The following is a 24,162-nucleotide window of genomic DNA, read 5'->3' as shown; positions in this document are numbered from 1 at the left end:
ATCGATTCTAGAATACGAATCGTGTGGGGGCGAATAGAAGGAATAATCTCTCTGCCCTTTTTATGTAAGCAGGGCCAGGCGTCCAACAGTCCAAATTCTTTGATTAGCAATCTAAATTTCTTTGCAATGACATACAATGTAGCAGAGTGTGAATGCCCTGGGTGTGTGGACTTGTCCACATGCGGGTCCGGGACCATATTAAAATCGCCTCCTACAATATATAACTGTTGTCTGTTATCCCCCACTGACTCCAATGTTTCCCTTTGAAAATCAATTTGTCCCTCGTTAGGCTCTAGTATAATCACTAGTGTAATAAATTGGCGTGAGAGAAGACCATGGAACACCAGTGACCTCTCTCCCTGGTCTCTCTTGACCTCCAGTGTCTGGAACACGATATCCTGTTTTATCAAAATCGCAACCCCCCTTTTCTTACTGGTGAAAGACGAATAAAATGCTATAGGGTATGTCCTGCTAAAAGTGTTCGGAGGTTCCTGGGTATCGAAATGCATCTCTTGCAGAAAGACAATATCTGCTTTCAGGTTTTTGAATTCTTTTAGGGCCAATCTACGTTTACCATTACTATTTAGACTCTTAACATTCAGGGACACTAATTTCAATGGGACTTGGCTAGCCATTCCCGGTGTCATCTCTCTCTCTCTCATGTGAAAGTTGTGCTCGGAACAGCTTGATGGTCGTGGGGTACAAATGGGGAAAAGAAAAAAGAGGGTAGTTTCCCAATTTGGGAACTTGGGGAAAAGAATACCAATAAAAACGAAATTATAATATGAGTGTAACCAGCCACTCATCCCAGTTTTGTGGCCAGAACTTACTTAGTCTGGCCTGGCGGGCATATGGCCCTACTGGGGGCGCGGTGGTGTCAGGCATGCAGGTCTCACTCCCGCACCCCGGCCCCTGCCACTCTCACTCTCCTTCTGCTATAGCAGCCTGCTTCAAACATAAGGCCTCGTTCAGGGTACTGGCTTCGGAGGGAGGGCGTGCTTATGTGCGGCTGTCCGAAACAATGTATTTAAAGTTAATTGTGGTTGTCAGGGTAGCAGCTGCCCTGTCTCCGAAGTACGGAGTTGACGCTGGCTACAGTTTCAATAAACAACCTAAGTTGTTTTTTGAAGCTGCAGCAGCGTCACTGGGACCTCGGCAGCCGATGAAATCATTCTTGAGAATGATTTCAAGACAGCAACACCGATCCCTAAGCTGCTGTCTGTAGCCCCGCCTCCTCCCCGCCTCCTCAACTCTTGAAAAAGTCTGCTGGGGAGGATGTGCACACATCGCCCAGCAGACTGCCGCGCGCACACGCGAACGCGCGCCCTCCAACTCCTGCCTCTGGCACTCTGAACGAGGCCTAACATCTCTACCATATATGTTTTACATTACAGTAGCAAGTGAGTTTCAGTGTAAAAACCTGCACTGAGCCGCTTGAGCAACTATGTAACATTTCGCAGCAGCAGCAGATGGTCCATGGGCCACATCGAGGCCCTCTGCAGGTCGCCAGCTAGAGAGCCCTTGCATACATTCAGTGCCAGAAGAGCATTCCACAAAGTCTGCATCGCATTGCTCTATAGCAGGGGTGCGCAAAGTTTTGATCCTGCGCTCTCCCCTCCCCCCCCCCATCTGCTCTTCTATGACGTCTTGGGGTCATGTGATGTCACGTTGCCATAGCAATGCGACGTCTGGTGACCCTGTGGCGTCATTTGATGCCGGGTTACCATGGCGACGCGTTGGCGAAGACCATGTAGGAGAAGTTGCAGAGGCCTCGTGCGATCCCCCGGCATTTAATTTAAATGCCTTTCGGGAGAGCGCGGGACCTCTGTAGTTGCTGAACCCCCCTTGAAAATCTCCCGCCCCCCTGTGGGGGGTTGTGCCCCCTACTTCGTGCACCCCTGCTCTATAACATTGTGGTTGTTCTCCCATCACTGAAGGTGCAGTGATTTGTTTTTATTATAGGTTCTTCACCTCCATCTCTCCATTGCTGGAGTGTCTTGCTCGATGTTGATTGTTCATATCTTCTTCATTCACTTATGGTGCATACAGATCTATACTTGGCTCAAAAATGCAATGTTCATCTCTTTGGCCCAGCTAAATAAAGGGAGCCGTTAAATAAAGGGGCGCAGGGGAGCGCAAACTTTTGCTGCTGCACCCCCCTGTCTTGCCTGCCCGGTTGCTCACTCCCTCCCTCCTCCCCCCACACACCTTGGAGATGCATCAAATGACGCGGTGGGTTCATGTGACGTCACGTGACCTGCGGCATCATTTGATGCATGTGACGTCACGTTGCATGACCCCGTGGCGTCACACAGCCGTCTGAACCACGGTAAGTTGAGAGTTGCAGAGGCCTCACGCGATAACCCGGCATTTAATTTAAATGCCTTGGGGAAGAGTACAGGGCCTCTGCAACCACCTCGCCCCACCAGGAAAATCTCCTGCCCCCCCCAGTTTGTGCACTTGTGGTTTAGGGAGTGATCCTGCCCTGGCTGGTTCCTATATAGTGTATGATTATCCCCTTGCCCTCACTCAGCAAGACATAAAGTTCAGTCAGGCTGCCAAAGCATGTGCACAGCTCATGGTTTTATATCATCTTACCTCTAGCAGATAGGTGATAATCTGTCCATGCATGGAAACGTGGGGAGGCTAAGGTAACAGATTAACAGATGTCTGCATTATATTCATGTAAAGCCTTCAACTGCACTTTGGTCCCCAGGCACAGTGACCTGTCAGTGGCATCTACAAAGGTGTCGTCATTTTTACAATTCAGTAACTTTAAAAGAACAGCATTTAAATGTAAAAAAAAAAAAAAGAGATTTATTTTTCAACCTGCACCAAATATGCCTGTAGTAAAGGGGCGATGAGCAAAAACGTGAAAAGGTTTTAAATACCTGTATACATAAAACCTTTGTTGTAAAGCTTTTTTTATTGTTAACATTTTTCTACATTGTTAGGTGCCCTTTTCATTTTCTTACTGTCGGTGAGGCTTATAGCTGCAGTCACGCTGATATCTTTTGCGGTGTCTTTTTTTTCTTTGCCTTTTTTTTTTTTTAAGTGAAACTTCTTTGCTGGCACCTACCTAAAGTCTCATAGGACTAAGGCCTCGTCACCACTGCTCGGGGCTGTGCGCGCCGCGATCACGATACGGCCCTCTATGGGGCTGGCCCCAGTCACTGCCTGCGGGCGCCTGCAGAAAGCGCGATGCGCGCGACCACCTTTTCCAAAAGACAAGAAATTTGTCTTTTGGTGCATCAGCCGAGCGCTGGCAGCGATTCAGCCAATGAGGGCGAACCAGCCGTGTGATGTCATGGCCACGCCCCCGCCAAAAATCTTGTCTTTGTTCCCCCTGCTCTTCTCTGGATGCACGTCCCATCGGGACCCTAGGACCGCAGATAGCGGCTTAAACTGGTGCACGCGCCGCCAGCCGCTCCGACGTGCACGCAGTGACGGGGGCCATAGCCTTAGACTCCTTCATGGAGACTAAAAGGCATAACGATCAGGCGCGTGCACAATCGCGAACGCGTACCCACGGGCTCAAAATTCTCACCGCACTAAAATTCCTTGATGGAGACGAAAAAGCGATCAGGTGCGTGCACGATGGCGAGTCCCCCCCCCCCCCCCACTCCCCCCACTGGCTGAAAATTCACACAGCAATCCATCGTTCATGCAGACAAATGCGATCAGGCAAGCAATCCTGCCACAGTACCAGTACTTTTATATCCAAACCTGCCACAGTACCAGTACTTTTATATCCAAACCTGCCACAGCACCAGTACTTTTATATCCAAACCTGCCACAGCACCAGTACTTTTATATCCAAACCTGCCACAGTACCAGTACTTTTATATCCAAACCTGCCACAGTACCAGTACTTTTATATCCAAACCTGCCACAGTACCAGTACTTTTATATCCAAACCTGCCACAGTACCAGTACTTTTATATCCAAACCTGCCACAGTACCAGTACTTTTATATCCAAACCTGCCACAGTACCAGTACTTTTATATCCAAACCTGCCACAGTACCAGTACTTTTATATCCAAACCTGCCACAGTACCAGTACTTTTATATCCAAACCTGCCACAGTACCAGTACTTTTATATCCAAACCTGCCACAGTACCAGTACTTTTATATCCAAACCTGCCACAGTACCAGTACTTTTATATCCAAACCTGCCACAGCACCAGTACTTTTATATCCAAACCTGCCACAGTACCAGTACTTTTATATCCAAACCTGCCACAGTACCAGTACTTTTATAAGCAAACCTGCAAACAAAACAGTGGAGAATATCATCGACTTCATCCATTTCGTTCTGCTGCCGTACTCTATTCAAGGTGCAGCCTTATTGAAGAAAGATTATCATAAAAAAATCATAATTTTAAGCGGTGACTTTAACATAAACTTTGACTGGGAAGAAGCACGGCCGCTCATTACATTCATGCCAGAAACATTACATTTAACTCCACATCAATCCAGCCATTCCAACTACAAGATCAGGTTCCACCACTGAAGCAGTCTCTCAACGGCATTTAGATACTTTACAATCCAAAATATGTGTCTTACGTTAGTTATTATAAGTCAATTGTATCACAACTGATACTATGGAAATTTCTGCAGAAAAATAAATAAAATAAATTATACTCGCAAAAGTCTTTCATGCAATCAAAATCAAAATACAACTTCAGTGACCAAACACACAGAAGTTTCACTTGGAACGTGCCAGCCCGGCACACACCCTGCCTCTGTTTTTTTTTTTTTTTTTCAAACATTATTGGCAAATGTTGCACTTGGTTATCTCAAGATCATTATAAATCTATAAATACATTACGGATCCGAAGATCATTTTCTAAATTGTTTAATGTGTTAAAAAAAAGTGCTAATAAGTAGTAGAAACGTTCCTAAAATGTGGATCCTACATAAGACGCACAGTTTGTGATTTTAAATAAAGTTTGACACATTGCATCACGTTGAGCATCTGATTGATAAAATTTAAATTAATATAGACTTATGTGTATTTTGTATTTGTAACTAGTATTGGTAAATATAAATGATCACTCTAATATTATTTATAATAGCCATTCTGGGAAAATGACTCTTAACTTATAATTAAACATTTGAGTTCTTTGTTAGTGATAGCACAGGCTTTCTTTATTTTAATCCGATGTTCCTGTCAGGAGACGTATAAAATATTAAGGTTTAAATTTGAGCTCTCCCCGAAGCCCAGTGCAGTATAAATGTTACGATGAATGTTACCTCAGAAAAGAGATTTAAGAAAATTGTCTTTTTTTTTAATAAAGGCGCAGAAAGAACATGCTTAGTTAGCAAGGTAGCAAAATACTAATAGTGTATGAATTAAACTCATAGGCTGCTGGTGGGGGATTGCTGCTATAACCTTTTTGCAAAGGGTGGTTAAAGACGTGTCCTGCTGCTGCCTAATGTGTACATGTCGTGATTGCCCTATTCGGTGCAGCAGTAGTCTACAACACATTCTAGTGTTATGCAGTACAGCAAGGTCCCGCTTTTTGGTGATCCGCCGGTACCGAGAAGGGGGTCACCATGTCTGTGCATGCGCAGAATGGGGAAGTCCGAGGTCGCGCATGCGTAAGACGGGTGGTTGCCGAGGGTGCGCATGCACAGAACGGGTGGTTGCCGAGGGTGCGCACGCGCAGAAGGGGGAAATGCCAGTTTGCGCAAGCACACGCCGAAAATTGCAGGTTCTGCTTTCCGGTGATTTTCGCTTTGCGGCGGGCCCTTAGAACGGAACCCGCCGCATGCCCGGGGCCCTCCTGTACATGTGTTGTATCGAAAGGATTAATAGTTTGAAAAATGGAATGCGTCCCTGTCCTGTTTAACATCAACTCACTTAAGGGGTGCTGTATATAGATATTAGGCCCTATGTCAGAATATTAAGCAATACTCCAGCTGGCCGACACCCCGTTCTACTCGGATAACAGAGCCCCGGAAATATTTCTCACGTGGCTGTAGTGCCATCCGAAAAAGTAGTGGTTAGGCGCCAGTTTTTCCTCTCCAAGAAATGACAATCCTGTTAAAAAATGAAGGGGAAGTCTTGGGACCCCATTTTAGAAAAATGTGTATAATATTTATGTTCTAAGAAAATGTGTGAAGAGTCCTTTTTATTGAAAAGTTAGTAGTACAGTAACTTGGGCAATAAATAAGTTATTGTATTCCGTTATTAAATAAAAAGGAGGGGTACTTCTAGTGCTATAATACCTGAACCTTACAGGGGCAGTCGTAACACTGAGAGAGGGTTTGAGGGTAAGATCTCTCATTGCCTCTGTAAGTAGGTCAGAAGGCAGCACAGACATGTTCCACATTAACATTAGCATGGAAAACTGACTAGGGTGTGTGTGTGTGTGTTGGCAACCATGTCTTCAGGGAGCTGCTGCTTCGGAGGGCAAGAAATTTGTATACTTGGAATAATTCTACATTGCTGCATGTTTATTCAGAGCCAGGAAATACTATTCTGCACTGGCATACAATTCTGGGGGGTTGGGGTCTCTATACAGCAGATATTGGAATAGAAACAGGGCAGAAATTCACAGGTGTTTCACTTTTTGAAGAGCACTTCCTCATTATGTTCCCTTCTGCTCACGCTCCCATTTGTTGTAGATCTGTTTGCACAGCGAGTGCATCATCAAATGCTTCAGCCACCTGATTAAATCAGTCTCACTCCTCCTACTGGGCAGGTCCAGCGTTAAGCATTATATTGGTAGCATGTCTTGAGATGTGACTGACAGGCATTGAAAGAACCAAAGCAGCTGGACGAGTCAGGATAGATGGGAGACCCTTCATTACAAACTCATTTTCAGCCCGGGAAGTTGGATTTGGCAAGTTTCAACTCCTTGAAGGAAGACAGAACGAAATGCATTTTAGTTTCTGAAGGATTTAAGCTCTCTCTGCAAGTTTGCTTAAACCTTTCATACATTTCATACGAGCTGTGTAACCCACGAAGGTGCAGATGAGACTGGGATGGCAGAAACTTGTGCAGCGGCCATACGTTTCTCAAGGGTTTTTAAGATCTGGGAGCATATGCAGTCATTCTCACTTGGGTTCCTGGGACAGTAACCGATACCAACTTCAGTTTTAGGAATGCCTTGAATGACTTGAGAGATTGTATTTGCCGTGCTTTTTCTTGCCCTTGCTAACCTTTGCACAGTGGCATTAGTTAGAAGAAAAGAAAATACTAAGTGACCCCTGCCAAATCCCCCACAATGCTGTGCAGACAGTAGCATCCTCCATTCCTCATTGGAAGACAGGGTGAGCGTTCCAGTTTCTGGGGTTTCTGCAGGACCTCTGCGTGATTTATGCAGAATATGATGAAGATCTTTGACAGAGTCAAGTTAAACCTCCCCAGAAATCCCTGGCAATGGTTAGTATGAACTAAGGCGACTGTTTGCTTAAGGGCTTCGTTGTTGTTTTACCAGTTTGCAGTACAAGTGAGCTAACTTGTTGAATTGAAAAGCAGTGTATACAGATATCCCGCCATAGATTCCACCATGTGTTTGAGCTGCTCGCGCTGTAGTACAAGATCATTTGTTTTATTAGCCAGTCATTGAACTGTTTATAGAAGGGGATAGGCAGCAATGTATTTTTAAGTATGTCTGTGTGTGTTTTAAAACTTTGTGAACCTGCTCATATTAACAAATTGATCCCAAAGGATCAAAAGAAGACCCTCCAAAGATGCACTCTATGATAAGTATACTGATATGATTTGATCAGCCAACTTGTGTATTCTCCTAGGAGTAGGGTCTGTATAAAATCCAAAAATAATAACATTTTATTACATCAAAAACAATGTGACATAGTGAAATAAAATGACTTAAAATCCCCGTTGCGGAGTAGTAGAAATTCTCTTTGGTACAGAGAATTTTGGGCAAATTTGGAAATGTTTTAACCTAATAGGTTTTAAGCCCAATTTCTACTGCGACATCCAGATAAATATCCAAATATGTTTACCAGAAAGCATTTAGTTGATTAACTGTTTGTGACACTAGGTATTAGACTCCCTATCTCTGATTGTAAGTCCAGAATCTATAACTATCTGAACCTGCTCATATCAGTAATGAAGTATTTTTGGAATGTGACACAATCGCACAGGGGCGTCCAATTCCAGTCCTCAAGGGCTACCAACAGGCCAGGTATTGGAGATATCCCTGCTTCAGAACAGGTGGAACAGTCAACGATTGAGCCATCTGTGCTGAAGCAGGGAATTGCCTAATACCTGACCTGTTGTTGGCACCCTTGCAGTAGAAACAGCTCTTTTGGCTTTTTTCTTTTTCAAAGTTTGGGTATTGAGTCTGAGCTTGTCAAAATTGCACTTTATTTTGGGGTTAAAAATCATCTGAAACATCTCAATAGAGCGTTGGGAACATTCTTGAAGCATGAAGCATACGTGTGTCCTAGATCAGAATGTTTCCAAATTTGTACCTGACCGACACTGGGGAAGTTCAGTGAGTGGGGGGGTGTGTGTATTATATTATATATCCCACGTTCTTCCCTTTTGGGACTTTCCTGCAGTGACAGGTGAATTTAGAATGTTTTCACTTCCTCTTTCCACTCGCTGTATTTATTGCCAGTGATGACCATTGTAAGAGGTGAAATTATTGTGAGCAAAGATCTTTTTTTTTGCTTAAACTGTTAATAATTTAATAGCACAACTGCCGCACAAGACCACAATGAAAGCTTTCAGCCATGTAGTGCCTTCTGTACCCTGGTACACATTTCGGTTATAATTGTAGATCTATTTAACAGGTTGGCTCATATAGACCACAACAGTGACTAACCGAACCCCAAATATCATAAGGTACCAAAAAATATTTGGACAAAAAGGAAAACGATACCGGCGCCTAATATGTCCAATTAGGTAATAGTCCTGGATATCCAGATGAAAAAAGTTCAAGTCCCAATGATGTAATCTTACAACCAAGGGATGACCAGATGTGATGTCCTCCGTTAGATATGGAACATGGAATGACAAAAAGCAGAATTTAGTGCAAGACAGCTAACAAAAAATCACAGACATATACTCACAGACCTACACAGACAAGACACACAAACGCAAAGCTGAAATTAAAAATTGTTTAATACAACTATAAAATAATAAAATGTGGGACGATGCAGCACTGATCGAGCCAATCCGGTAGAGTAAAAATGAAAAGCTACTCACAAGACGGCTCTAGGACACAGGTAATGAGCGCCGATTAGAATCTTTCCTTCCTGGGCTAAGCAGTTGAATCCACCGCAGCGTTCCTCCAGACACCGTGCTCCTCGAGACCGGAAGTGACGTCACTGGATGCCAGATACCGGATGCTGGGTCACAGGTAGGCGGGACTCAGCGGGATTTTCGAGCGGAGGCTCTTCTTACTTTTGCTCCAGGGAATCAGCACTCAGTTCTCTCTGCTTCCTTCTGGTCATCCCTTGATTATAAGATTACATCATTGGGACTTGAACTTTTTTCATCTGGATATCCAGGACTATTACCTAATTGGACATATTAGGCGCCGGTATCGCTTTCCATAGGGGTTTCTCTTAATTAGAGTTTATTCATCATCAGTACCCCATTAGCGCTATTCTACATCACCCCTTTTTTCTTCTACCAAAAAAATATTTGCTTACATGCTAAGTAGGGGATTGCTACCTTGCTGATAAAGAATGCAGCTGTAGATGTTCTACAGCAGTGATTTTGAAAAAACAAAACTTATGACAGCCACCTTAAAGATTCTCACACAGGATTTCTGTCAGTTTCTAAAAAAAAAATAAACAAATGTGAGTGACTAAGAAAAAAAAGGAAGTGAAAGCAGGTAAATATTGGGACGAGAAGTATCTTGGTAATCTCACTGTATTTGAGAAACCAAGTGCCTGCTGCTTGTAACCCAGGGTACAGGCAGTCATGTTCTCTCCCTGTACCTCAGGCTATTTAGTCTATAAACTGTGCAGTGCACCAACTCATGCCTAGAAACAACTCTTTACACCGTGCTATGGTACTGTATATCTATATAATCCTCATTTTACATTCAAATACATGATCTTTTCACAAAACCAATCTGTGCCTTTATTTAATTGAAGTGTAAATGTACATCTTTATCCTATTCCCGTTCTGCAATAGTTTGCATCAGAGAAAATGCCAAACGTTAACGTTGCAGACTTGTTCTAAGTGTAGTAGCTCACAATAGTATGGTGGGATTGGTCTTGGAGGAGCCCAGACTTTAAGGGACTCATATCTCCGCTGTTTCCGTTGTCCTAGTAACTGTGTCAGCTCCAGATGCTCCAGGTCTGGTACCTAATATGTAGGAGCACATTGTTTTGGCATTATGTGTAAGTTTCAATATGCTCAAGATGTTAAATTCATTATCTAGCCGACAAAAGGTTAGTACTCTCGGCCCGTGTTCAATATTGTACTCATTTGCATTCTCAGCGTGTGTGTGTGTGTGTGTGTGTGTGTGTGTGTGTGTGTGTGTCATACATTAGATAAGTTATGGTGGGTGCAAAATGTGACACAAACCCCTCCACCTTATAGCAAATAAAAATATCTGTCTTAGACAGGTCTGCAACCCTGCTTTTCTCCATTATCACCTAGCATACAGTGCTTCCACTGCAGCAAGGTATTCTGGGAAATGACATGCAAATGAGCACATAGTGTCACCCTTTGCCTCAAATCCATTTTTACATGGAACCCATATAAGATCATGCTCGGTGCATTACTCAGCTTTTCAGCACAGCCTGTGTGCTCATTAGCATATCATTTCCCAGAATATCTTGCTACAGTGGAAGCACTGTATGCTAGGTCAGGGGGCGCGCAAGATTTTTCTGTTGCGGGGTGGTGCGGTGGTTACAGAGGCCCTGTGCTCTTCCCCAAGGCATTTATGCCGGGGGGTCGTGTGAGGCCTCTGCAGGCCTACCTTGTCTTCGGCATTTGATGCAGCGGGGTCATGTGACGCATCGCCTTGGCAATCTGCATCAAATGACGTTGACGTGACATCACATGACCCTGCGCGTCATTTGACGCTGGATATTTGGTGCGAGCGCAGGGGCTGAAAGGTAGGACGGGCGTAGTGCCAAAAGTTTGCTCACCCCCTTGCTAGGTGATAATGGTGAAAGGCAGGGTTGCAGACCTGTCTAAGGCCGCGCTTATAGTGCTGGCGACCCGACCGATTACATCACCCGTCGCCAGCGAAAGTTATAATTTGAATTTCACCGACTGTCGCCAACGATGTCACGAAAGGGGGTGTGCCGCGGTCTCTGATTTGGTTTAGAGACACTCACATGTGGCGACTGTCTCTAAAAAAATCAAGCAGACCCGGCTTCAAAATTTTGGGTCGCTCCGTCACGTCGCACTTACTATAAGCGCTTGCGACGGAGTCAATGTATTTGATTCGGAGCGACGTCGCCGTCGCAAGGCGCTATAAGCGCAGCCTAAGACGTGAATGTGCTCACAAGCGATATTTTTATTTGCTATACGGTGGAGGGTTTTTTGTCAACTTTTTCACCCACCATAATTTATCTAATCTGTGGTGAAACCTACCCAGCTTCAAAATTGCAAAGCCAGTATAACCAGCCTCACACTGATGAAACCCAAAAGGTCGAAACAGCGGTCTGTGGCTTTGCATCTTAACCCAGGCTGTGCTAAAAAGCTGTGTAATGCAGCGAGCATAAGCTTATAGGTCTACGGCCCCAGTGTCGACTGCTGCACGTGCACCTGGCGTCCTGGCGCCGCGCACACAGATAAAAGCCACTATCTGCAGTCTGTAGGGGAGCGATGGGATGTGCGGGGGGCGTGGCCATTCCGGGGGCCTGGTCATGACAGGTCATATCTGCCCTTCCATTGGCTGCCTGCTCACCATGTGATCATGTTGCAGCAAGGGAAGACAAAATTCTTGTCTTCCCTGCCAGCGTAGGCGTCATAGCGCTTTGCACGCCCACACACACACACACACACACACGGTCACAGGGGCCTGCCCCATAGAGGGCTACGGTGTGCACACCGTAGCGCACGCCAGAGCAGCCACTGGGGACCTGGCCTAAGGCTTCCATGTAAAAATGTTTTTGGAGCTAAAAGGTGACACTCTGCTCATTTGCATGTCGTTTCCCAGAATCCCTTGCTGCAATGGAAGCACTGTATGCTAGGTGATACTGATGAAAACCTGTCTAAGACGTAAATATGCTCACAAGCAATATTTTTATTTGCTATATAGATAGACATATTTACCTCTGTTGTTTTAATCAACACCGTGGCTGCAGGATCTGTTTCTTTAATAAGGGACGTAATGGTTATAGGGTATCTATAAAGGGTGAAATGACATGCAAGGTTGATTATACACAGCACGAAAGGGACATTGCATATGCTTTTGACAGCTGATATTGATGCTCAAAGAGAAAGTAATCAACCTTATTGTTTGAGTTTGTTTGTTTGCCAGCTAATGTAGGCTGTGGACTAGTGAATCCAACACAAATACACTGATGTGAAAGAGGGAGGCATTTGGGGTACTGTATGTGTAAGCCTTGGTTGTGTGTGTGCAAATATGTGTGATCTGAGTGGTGTTAACTGCAAATGATATTTCATGTTTCACACATACATTTGGTATAAAAATAGATATGGCGGATATTTTATCCGCATGTGGTGGACCTTAAAAAGATACAGTATAGAAGTTTACCCCATCCTTGTATTCTTTTATGTACGTGATATGGGTAATTTGACTACCCTAGTTATTCCTTTCCCTGCAGTTGGCCGCTCCGACAGCAATGAGGCTAAACAGGTTAAATGCTTCGCTAAAGAGACCTTTAAAGACTTGCAGCTGTTTTTGTTTAAAAAAGAAAGCATTTTTGAAATTTTGTCCCAGTAAAATCACTTTGATCTTTTCTTTATTTAAAAAAAAAAAAAAAAAACCTGCTTCTCCTGGACACCGAGAAAGGCAGTCACTTACTGTATCTACGTGGGACTGACCCTATTGTGACCGTGTTAACAGTATTTTGCTTCAAGTTTTTTAGTTCCATATGCGGATATTTTGGGGTGAGGGTATGGCGTGATATGTTAGACTTCAGATATCACATTTCTTTGCAGAATGGGAAATATTTATCAAGCACTGATCAATCCTTTATTCCATTCCCTGAGTGCCCGATGATCATTGGGTGCCTGAATGTATCTAGGTGCAGGCTTACATGCCCTTTACAAACGTGTCACTTAAGCGTTAGAGCAGGGGTCTCAAACTCAGTCCTCAAGGGCCACCAACAGGCCAGCTTTTATGGAGAACCCCGCTTCAGCACATGTGGTTCAGTCGAAGATTGAGCCACCTGTGCTGAAGCAGAGATATTCATAGAAGCTGGCCTGTTGGTGGCCCTTGAGGACTGAGTTTGAGACCCCTGCTGTAGAGGATGTAAACAGTTTAGTTTATCATGTTCTTGATGATTTCATGCTCCATAGAATGGTAGTTGCAATCAGCAATTAATGCAAAGAAATTAGTGTCCCATTAATTTCAGCTCTCGGGACTCCTTGCTAAGTTTAAGGTTCCCGCGTCACGCAGGTCAATAGGAAGCCGAACCTGATGATCTCACGGCTTCCTATTGGCCCGCAGGGCTCAGGAGCTTTGAAAAGCCGCCATTACTTGAACCTAGCTAGCGGACCGGCTACTGGCACCACCTATGGAGGCAAGTATCTCTGGAAGAAGGGGAAATGAATGAGTTTCAGCTCTGGAAACCCCCTAATCCTATATTAAAAAAGAAATAAAAAATCGCAAGCTTGGATTGCCTCTTTAAATAGCCTCTGCGGCCTTGTATTCCAAGTCCTTTATTTTAGATAACTAATTTACCATGCTGAACAAAATCCATTTGGCCATTATTTGTTATGTTTCCTTGTTTGCTTAACCCAGGGAAGCGCAAACTTTTGAAGCTGCACCCCCCTGTTTTCCCTTCCCAGGCTCTCAATAGAGCTGCTGTATTTTGTTTGCTCCGCACACACTATAATCACGGCCTAAGATCATCTGGGTGGGACTGTCTGTAAAAATCTTATGTACAGTTCTGCATGCCACGTGCTATACTGTAATTGTGAAGCGCTTTGAGTCCCATTAAGAGAAAAGCGCTATGTGAAATAAAGTTGTTGTTATTGCCTTGCTGTCCTGCTTTTATATATTTCTAATAGCCTGTGGGTCAGTTTAATGTTGCTGGTCTATTTCATAGGCACCATATCTGGTCAGCTGAAATGCAAAGTAGAATGAGTAGAATTTCCCTAGCTGTTAGCCCCCAAATATTTCTATTTTTATCGCATAAAAAAATAAAAAATCAAAGCGCATCGATCTTTAGAATAAATAAGTGGTGGTGCAAATCAGTGGCAAAATAATGACTAGTGAAAAAACAAACAAAAATAATACAACCTCTTAAGGTTCTGAGGTGCTGCTCGATCAAAGAGACCTTCCACATGGTCTTTCTGGAAATGATGGACAAGAGCTGGAACATAACTCCCCGGAACCACGTATGGGATAAAAGGAATAACACAAATAGTGCAATATTGTATACTTAAGTATGTACCAGCTGTGAGGTGGGTAATGGATGCACTCACAAAGTGGATATGTAAATCAAGCGGGTGTTACACTTAACACTTAACTGCAGATCTTCTCTCCGATGTGATATCCAACATCAAAGGGCAGTATAAACGACCGTCTGGAGCCCGCTAGTAGTAAGGGGATAGACAGGGGGTCTTCCTGCTTATGTATATATCAGATGCGCTCTCCAATCATTTGCAGAGTAAAGAAAATGGACATAGCGCAATACCTTTTTTTATATAAAAAGTGAACACACACACGCTCCACATAAAGAAATCACATTTAGACCACCCAGGGTCAAAGAGTGAGCGCTGCTTCCGAGTTCCACCAACACCGACTCCAGCTTTCCGCTCCTGCAGTGACGAGCATCCGATTGCTTGCGGGTTGTGCCGTCTCGTAAGGTAACAGGGAGAGTGTCGGTGTGGCATGCGGTTGATGAAAAGATCCTACCGCTTGTAGTCCAACCGGACTTAATCATACAGTATTGCCGTATTTCTGGGGGGGTTTCTTCCATCCCATATGTGGTTCCTGGGAGTTGTGCTCCAGCTCTTGCCCATAGTTGTATCTTAGATCTGAATTATAGGATGGTCTCTTGGGTCAGAACAACTGTTTTGTTATCACTTGGACAGGGTGATATAACCCTCATTCAGCTGATCCAGTGATATTGCTTTAATTTAAAGGGAGAAGCTCTGCTCCAGACTACCTCCATGATACATACATATTTTTTAGGTATGTATATTTTGCCTGTGTGCTACTGTTGTACATTTGTGGACACACACACAGACACATATAATAGTAGCACATAGGCATACCACGCATGTGTATGTTCTGTGTAACATTTTAGTTCAAAACTCTTATTTCTTTTTAAGGCATATTCAGGACCCAGCAAGCCAGGTGCTAACTTGGAACAAACCTCCGAAAAGTGTATTGGTTATTAAAAAGGTCAGAGATGCCAGTCTTCTGGAGCCCTTTAAAGAGCTCTGTGTATTTCTTACAGAGGTAAGTCAGATCTGGAACTATTTGGGGAAATAATTTGGCCTGTTGGATCATTTTGATTAGATAGGTACTGTAGCTTCTCTTGTATGCTTGGAAGGCAATCCAGAAAGAACATAACTGTACTGTAATGCAGGTGTGCGCAAACAGGGGGGTGCCACATTTTCTGGGGGTGGGGTGTGTGGCACTTGGAGGCCCCGCGCTCTTCCCCACAACATTTAAATAAAATGCTGGGGCAGCATGTGAGGCCTCTGTATGTCTCTTACCTTCTCTCTGGTGATTTCTGGCGACGAGAGGGGGGCGCAAACAAAAGTGTGTGCACCCCTACTGTAATGTAACAGGGACTTTTTCTATTGATAGCATAAAGCAGCAGCAATATACAGAGGCCTTTTGCCATGTTTGCCATATTTGTTTTTCACTGTACCTAGTTTTACTTAAAAAACGCCAAGCTGTAAGGCCCCCCCCCCACCCCTCCACATTCAAATGAATGGGCCAGGAGCGGTTGTACAGCATGGCACCACGTATTTATTGTGGCCATATGTTATAAGTACATCGAATGATTGCTATATTTGAGAGAGAATACTGTTCTTTAATGATGCTTGCTGTAAACATGTATCTCCTGTTCCAATACAAGGTCACACTATCACACTCCCCCCCCCCCCCCTTTCTCTCTCTCCCCTCCTTCTCTCTCCCCCCCTTCTCTCTCCCCCCTTCTCTCTCTACCCCCCCTTCTCTCTCTACCCCCCCTTCTCTCTCTACCCCCCCTTCTCTCTCTACCCCCCCCTTCTCTCTCCAACCCCTCTTCTCTCTCCACCCCCCTCTTCTCTCTCTCCACCCGCACTCCTCTATCCACCCCCCAGTTCTCTACTCCCCCCTTCCCCTCTCCCCTCCTTCCTCTCTCTCTCCCTCCTCCTCTCCTTCCTCCTCTCTCTCCCCCCTCCTTCCTCCTCTCTCTCCCCCCTTTCCTTCCCACTCTCCCCCCATCCTCTCTCTCTCTCCCCCCATCCTCTCTCTCACACCACTGTCTCTCTCACACCACTCTCTCTCTTTCCCCCCACCATCCTCTCTCCCCTCCTTCCTACTCTCTCCCCTCTTTTCTCCTCTTTCCCCCATACTCTCTCGCTCTCTCTCTCTCTCCCCTCTTTCCCCTCTCTCTCTCCTCTCTCTCCTCTCCTCTCTCTCCTCTTTCCCCCACACTCCTTTTGCATTACACCAACATTACCTGTTAGTTAGTGCAGCCCTCGGGGTGTTTGTCATTACAACACAATTGTTATTTCTGTGGCCTTGCTTTCTTTAGGAAAAGAACATGATTGTTTATGTAGAGAAGAAAGTGCTGGAAGATCCTGCTATAGCTAATGATGAGAATTTTGGACCAGTGAAGAAGAGATTTTGCACTTTCAGAGAAGGTAAGAATTCTATGCATAGCCCGAGAAGGTTTCCTGTTCTACACTAACCTGATGAAATTAGCACTGCATCATACTGGCTTTCATATAAACCACAAAATCCAGGTACAAATCCAGTCGCTTAACCTATCGCAACTCATTTCCCAACCCACACGGATAAATCTGAAATCGCACAACCATTCCTTGCTAGACTGGATTCTCTCCTCAAATTCCAGCAGAATTAAATCCTCTGGCATCCTTCCTGATATTTTCCGTGACATGCAATAGTGTACTGTGTAAGGAAAATTAAACCGCCCCAATCAACCCCTAAGGTTCTCCTCACTAGAATATTTAGAAATTTTAACCCACACAGAATCTATTTAATTCCCGACCCCGATTCTGCGCTCGACTATTTCCAATCCGAGTTCTTAAAACTCTGTGATACCTATGCTCCACTACGCAGAATAAGAGTACGGGGGGGCCCAACTTCCAACTACAACTGAACTCTACCAGTTCAGGGATGCCTTGTGGAAAAGCTACAAAGTAACTGGCACTACCAATGATCTCAATCACTACAGATGTCTGCGGAACATGTGCACAAGGAAAACAAGGTATGCAAAAGCACAATATTACTCTGACAATCTCCATCAGAATACATCAAACCCAGCTAACTTCTGGAAGGTTATCAACAATATATTCCAGCCTTCTAACCATCAACAACCAAGTAATATCACAAAGGGGGCTATTACTCTGACAAACCCCACTGATATTTCAAATGCATTCAATGATTACTTTGTGGGGTGTGCTACTAACTTATTAGCAAAACGCAACCCAAACCACAAACCTGAATCTCATCCTGGGAGTTCCCATGTAGCCCCACCCTCTCCCAGCACTTCCCACAATTTTCAATTTGGCCCAGTATCCGAAGAGGAGATTATACAAGCGCTCCTCAAATTAAAACTAAGCAGCCAATGTGGTCCTGACTTACTACAATCTAGGTTCCTAAGACTTGGTGCCCCAGCCATTGCCAAACCAATTGCTTCCATAGTCAACTCTATCCTGTCTGCAGGCCATATCCCTAAGACCTGGAAAACTGCCAAACTTGTCCCAATCTTCAAAAGTGGGGACAAAAACACTGTCTCAAACTACAGGCCAATATCTCTTCTCCCAATACTATCCAAAGTCATGGAAAAATTTGTCCACTCCCAATTAAGCGATCACTATACCAAGACAAATTTCTCTACCCAATTCCAATCTGGCTTTCACCCCAAACACTCCACCGTAACTACCCTAAAAGTTTGCAATGAAATCCAGTGTGGAATGGAATGGGGTCAACTCACTGGTGCAATATTCCTAGATTTTGCAAAGGCTTTTGATACTGTTGATCATACTATCCTGCTTAACAAACTCCAGTGCTCTGGAATAGGGAAGCATGCTTTAAACTGGTTTCAGTCCTATCTATCAGGTAGATCCCAACATGTGTCAATCTCATGCTTTAACTCCAACCCCCTGGATATCATTTGTGGTGTCCCACAAGGCTCTGTTGTGGGGCCCCTACTCTTCTCAGTGTTCATCAATGATCTTCCCACAGCTTGTAAGGAAGCCTCAATACACATGTATGCAGATGACACAATCCTGTATGCACACAGCCATAGCCTCTCTGACCTTCAACACATACTTCAGTCTGACTTTTTGAGACTCGAAAACTGGATTTCCCAAAACAAACTGTTTTTAAACACTGACAAGACTGTAACAATGGTATTTGGGACCAAGACTACATTTTTAAAGTTTCCAGTGACAAAGCTCAAGATCAGAACCAATGCTAACACCACCCTAACTCTTGTTACTAGTTTTAAATACCTGGGTATATGGTTTGACTCCCACTTAACATTCGGGAAGCACATTTATACCCTGACATCCAAAACCTATGCCAAACTAGTGTACTTTACAGGAACAAATCCTCCCTAAGGCCTCTGGCATGGTCAGCGCTTAGGCGCTGGCCCGTGCTGAGGCGTGCTGCTGCTCGGCAGTGAGCCCCTGCAGCCGCAATGAGAGCGGCTTTAGCAGGGGCTCGCGCACGCTTCCGCAAGTGTGCGGAAGCGTGTGTCTTGAGAAAATGTTAGTTTCTATGCTCGCCGGAGCGCAGGGCCGGTCACGTGAGCGGTTTGCCCAATGAGGGCGAACCTGCTCCGTGACGTCACAGGCCTCCCTCCCCCCCTCCCCCCGACACGCCCCCCGACGGCACGCGTCTAAGGCCAGGGAAAGCACCCGCTTTCCCTCAGCGCGCCTCAGCACGGCTAAATTCACTATGGACTTAGCCAAAGTCTGCTGGTCAGAAAGCGTATCGCACAACAGATGTTAATGCCAATTATCGACTATGGAGACATAGTATATGGCTCAGCACCCCAAACTCACCTTAGCAAACGTGACACCCTCTACAATTCAATATGCCGTTTTGTTCTCCAAGGCCTCGGTCCCGCTGCGCTCGTTGGCGCGGGCGGCAATGTAGCGAGTTCCCCACCAGCAGGGGAATCCTCGCGAGCCGGTCCCGGTCCCCCCTGGCGGCACAGCTCACTACACGCTGTGGCGCGTCAGCCGCTGGAGACACCAGAGAATGGTGTTTCCTAGCGTTGACGCGTGACGTGTGTGGCTGTGAGCCAATGGGGAGGGGAGGCTTCGGGAGGAGGAGAGGCTTCGGGGAGCGGGGAGGAGTGTGGAGTGAAAGCAGGTGAGTGCCTGTCTGTGTGTGTGTCTGAGTGCGTGCGTGCGTGCGTGCCTGTCTGTCTGTGTGTGTATGTGTGTGCGTGAGTGCCTGCCTCTGTCTGTGTGTGTGTGTGTGTGTGTGTGTGTGTGTGTGTGTGTGTGCCTGTCTGTGTGTGCGCGCGTGTGTGTGTATGAGTGCGTGAGTGCCTGCCTGCCTGTGTGTGTGTGTATGAATGAGTGCCTGCGTGTGTGTGTTTAAACTTACTTTCCAGCTCCAGCCCGAGTCCGTGGAGGGAGGGGGGGGAGAGTAGCGGGTCCCTCCGCTCAAGCCACGCCCCCCCTCCCTGTCAAACCGCCCACCACCCGCCTACCTCCCGCTCCGGCTCCCGCTCCCTACAGACCGCATATCGCGGTCTGTGTATCTCAGCGCACCGCCTGTCAGCAGTGCGGGTGCGCTGACTCTGGGAGCGGGGCCTTAGCCCAATGCAACTACAACACACACCACTGCGAAATGCTCAAAGAACTAGATTGGTCATCATTTGAGTCTAGGCGCAAAGTTCATCTCTCCTGTCTTGCCTTCAAATACTTTCTGGGCAAGTTACCCATCTATCTGAACAAGCACCTCACCCCAACCACATGCAGCACTTATCTGAGATCAAAAAGAGGAAAAAGGTTGCGCACTGCAAAATAAAGGGATGGAGGCAAAAGTTGAATTTTTTTTTAAAATGCTTTAATTAGAGTGCATAATAGCCTAAGCTAAAGGGGAACAAAAAGAAAAAAGGTATCCCTAACGCGTTTCACGCCTTAGTGGCGCTTTATCAAAGGGTGCTTTGATAAAGCGCCACTAAGGCGTGAAACACGTTAGGGATACCCTTTTTCTTTTTGTTCCCCTTTAGCTTAGGCTATTATGCACTCTAATTAAAGCATTTTAATATTTTTTTCAACTTTTGCCTCCAGCCCTTTATTTTGCAGTGCGCAACCTTTTTCCTCTTTTTGTTTCTTTGTTATTTGCTGGATCGACGCACGCCATTCCTGGAATTTTTTGGACACCTACAAGGAGATTTCACGTGAGTTCGCTCATTCCCCTTGCCCTTTTATGTTTTTATTGTGTTTTTTTGATGTCTTCATAGAGCTCCAGTCTATAGACCTAGGGGTTTTCTAACCTGATTTATGGGGTTGGTCTACCTATATGTGGGCTCACTTCCATATTTCTTAGTTATATACCCCATTATATATTCAATAGGTCTATTTTGTTAGGCTTTATAGTGAGCTATGATCTCCTCAAACACACAGTAATTGGGGGTTATGGTTATATGTCCTACCCGGTAGCCATATTGCTGCCATCTATTCTGGATTTTGTAGCACCCATTGGGAGATTCATTTCTCTTTTTTTTTGCTTATCTGAGATCTGACTCCAAAAGACTGTTCATGGTCCCAAGGCTCAACAAAGTATCCGGCCGTTCCTCCTTCTCTTACCGTGCACCCCAAAACTGGAACAACCTACCGGAGACTCTCACAGACACCACCAGTTTAAGTTCTTTCAAAACTAAGGCTGTCTCACATTTTAATCTGGTCTGTAACTGTTACATACGCCTATAATATATATTTTCTCTAACTGTGCATGCAATGTCTTGTATATAATGTATACCCTGTTCTTTTATGTAACTATTTGTAACCATGTATTATTTGTCTTAGCTCTATGCCCAGGACATACTTGAAAACGAGAGGTAACTCTCAATGTATTACTTCCTGGTAAAATATTTTATAAATAAATAATATCATATTTCCTTAGTTTGAGCATTTTTCTAACTCTGTATTATGTATAGATACTGTAGCATTAATGGCATATTCTAATAAAGACAACAGATTGCCATGATAATAGCTGGTGTCTGTCATTTTGTAAGCTATGGCTAGGAGTGCTGGTGACAGGCCAATGGGTTTACCTACCAGTCATATGCGCTCATCCTTTTGACCCTGACTTGGCGGAGATGCGAGGTTTTGGACTGACCAACTGCCCTCTTTATATTTGGAACCCTACTGAGTCCTGGGTTGTTAATACCAGCAATGAAAACTGTAATGATTATTTTTTAATTGGCAACTGAACTGTAGTTAGACTGTACCCTCAGGTGACAATGAGTGCCTTTTAAGCGGCAGTCCAAGCAGCTGTTTTTATTTTTTATTTTTACATTTTTCCTTTAATATGTGCATCAATACAATCAACACAATGATAAGTAATTAGCTAAGTTGCCGATCGATCCGTTCTCCTGTGATCGATCGGCGAAGATTCGGCTTGGGGGTTCACTAAATGGCTGTCGGTGCAGCAGAAGAGGACCAAAAATGCAAAGTTCTGTGGGGAAGATGATGTGACCAGGCAGCACTAGATACAACTGGTGCACTGCTAGAGAGAGGGCAGAGCTCAAAAAGTGGTGTTCCAGAGCCTGTTTCAGAAGAGGAAGGTGATGTGACGTTGTAAATGGTTGCTATAGAAACAAAAAAATGCTTGTTACATTATAATACATTAAAATGCAATTGAGTTGTTTAAAAAAAATGGTACAAGTGTTTTCTCATGGTACAGAACTAATTTATGGGGGGAAGGGGGGGGAACACACATGTAGGTTATTGCTTGGTCTGCAGCTGCAAGATCCGTGATACGGTGGGAGGAATTTGCTCATCTTTTTCTCTCTGCATTGTTACATTTGTAGTCTTGTAATCCACAGTAATCTTGTAATTTAATGTTATTGAGTAGTGCTTCCTGCTTAAAAATTTAAAGAACTTCCTTGAATGGTAAAACACTGTTCTGTTTAATTTTTTACTAGATTATGATGACATCTCGAATCAGATTGATTTCATTATTTGCCTTGGAGGGGATGGGACATTACTTTATGCATCATCGCTCTTTCAGGTTTGTTCACTTGCATTAATAGATGTAATAATATACGGAACACACATGGTTATCTCCCCTTCCCGGAAGTATAAAGTGTGTGTTGCAGCGTAAATAGGTTTTGCAGACGAGCAAACGTCTCACGTGGACAGAAGAGTTGCACATAGTTTGGAGATGATGTCTCAATGTTTGACAACTACACACACAGTATATGACAATAGTGAAGCGTTTTAGCTCTAGTTATAGCAACAACATTTTTTTAATTAAATAATTGCTTCTAGTTGGTCTTTAAACAGATACTGGATGCATCAATGTCCAGAAATGTTTCTAATTAATCCGGACACTTGAATGCTTTAATAGATGTCGAAGTTTGCAAACTCACAAACAGGGGTTCATTGATAATGAGAAGTTTATTGCCTGCCCGTACAGCACAGAGTATGATCATACACGAAAGTTGTCCATTAGACACTCTCCCAAAAGAGTGTCCATGCTGGCTTTATATACATTGTTAGATTCCTTTGTTTAACATCGGTTACTAGGCAGAATATAATGACATCACATCACAGCATTCCCTGTACGCAAGGGGATAATCCTCTTCTGAACCAATCAAGTTACAGGTCTTCTTACCTATCTCAGACTGACTCCAAAGATCAATACATCTAACCTAAGCTGGTTCTTTTAGCTGACCAAAACACTTGAGTATTTGAGCAACAAGGCACAGTCCATATATCCCCCCTCTGGAGCAAAGTTCACTCTTGCATCAACATGCATACAAACATATAACACACACAAAGACAAGATGGATTCCGCACACAGCTCACAATTTCCTCTCCATAAACTCCCCCAGTCCTTTTCAGTAATACCAACAGTATATTAATTTCAGCAATATTACTTCGTCAGAGAAAATATATTTTTCTGTTCCGTTTACCCTTCTCTACATTAATGTAAATATACTGACACTTTTGAGTGGAGGCTTTTATATGCTATATCCACAGTGTACAGGAAAACACAGTGATATATTCATTGACAGTGATGATCACATTGCATCTCCTTTGAGGTCTAAATGTACTGGTACAACACACATGTTTGGGCTGTACTGTATGTTACTGTGACTGAGAAACCATTTCAATATTTTCCTAGGGCAGACGGTGCCTCTTGGGGAAAATGTCAAGCTATACATGCGACTATACATATTTACAGCTCATTTTGCAAAGGCAAATCTAACGTGCATTTTTTTCTAGAGGGCCAATTTCTAAATGTACTCTGCAGAGAATATTATCTGCCAAGTGTTGGTGGGACATTTGTAAAAATGAAGGATAGAAAGGAACAGGATTAGCACAGAGGTGACCATGTGATGGTTCTAGAGTACTGTACGGAGTTCCGATCACTGTGCTTTTACTCTCACTCCTAGATTATCACGGCTTTTATTGTTAAAAAATCTTACCGTCCCACGAAGATAAATGCATTCTTTTTACAGCTTAAATCTTTCTAAAACACCGTGCAAGGAGCCTTGCCCTAAAGTTTAGCAAACATCGATCATTTTAATCCTGGCACAGTGCCAGTACTTTTATTTGTAACCACTTCAATCACTGGATAAACTTGGAGCCCTGCTTTTTGGGATCCTCTGTTTATAGTTGGTGCATGTT

At 44.3% G+C, this 24,162-nt stretch overlaps 1 protein-coding gene across 6 annotated transcripts in view; it reads left to right on the top strand.

The window, feature by feature from the left end:
• Positions 1-24,162, top strand: part of NADK (NAD kinase) — a 79,041-nt gene that overhangs the window by 41,478 nt on the left and 13,401 nt on the right. For 5 of the 6 annotated variants that reach the window (XM_075604828.1, XM_075604829.1, XM_075604825.1 and 2 more), the window contains exons 4-6: positions 15,427-15,556; positions 16,848-16,956; positions 22,452-22,537. In XM_075604828.1, coding sequence (XP_075460943.1) covers positions 15,427-15,556; positions 16,848-16,956; positions 22,452-22,537 — 325 coding nt within the window. Of the gene's footprint in view, positions 1-6,750; positions 7,396-15,426; positions 15,557-16,847; positions 16,957-22,451; positions 22,538-24,162 lie in introns of those variants that run through there. The other variant, XM_075604830.1, reaches the window with a different exon arrangement.

This window comes from Ascaphus truei, chromosome 6 (genome assembly GCF_040206685.1).
Source record: "Ascaphus truei isolate aAscTru1 chromosome 6, aAscTru1.hap1, whole genome shotgun sequence".
NCBI lineage: Eukaryota > Metazoa > Chordata > Amphibia > Anura > Ascaphidae > Ascaphus > Ascaphus truei.
The sequence above is the reverse complement of the archived record's forward strand: the minus strand, read 5'-3'. Positions and strand labels throughout refer to the sequence as shown.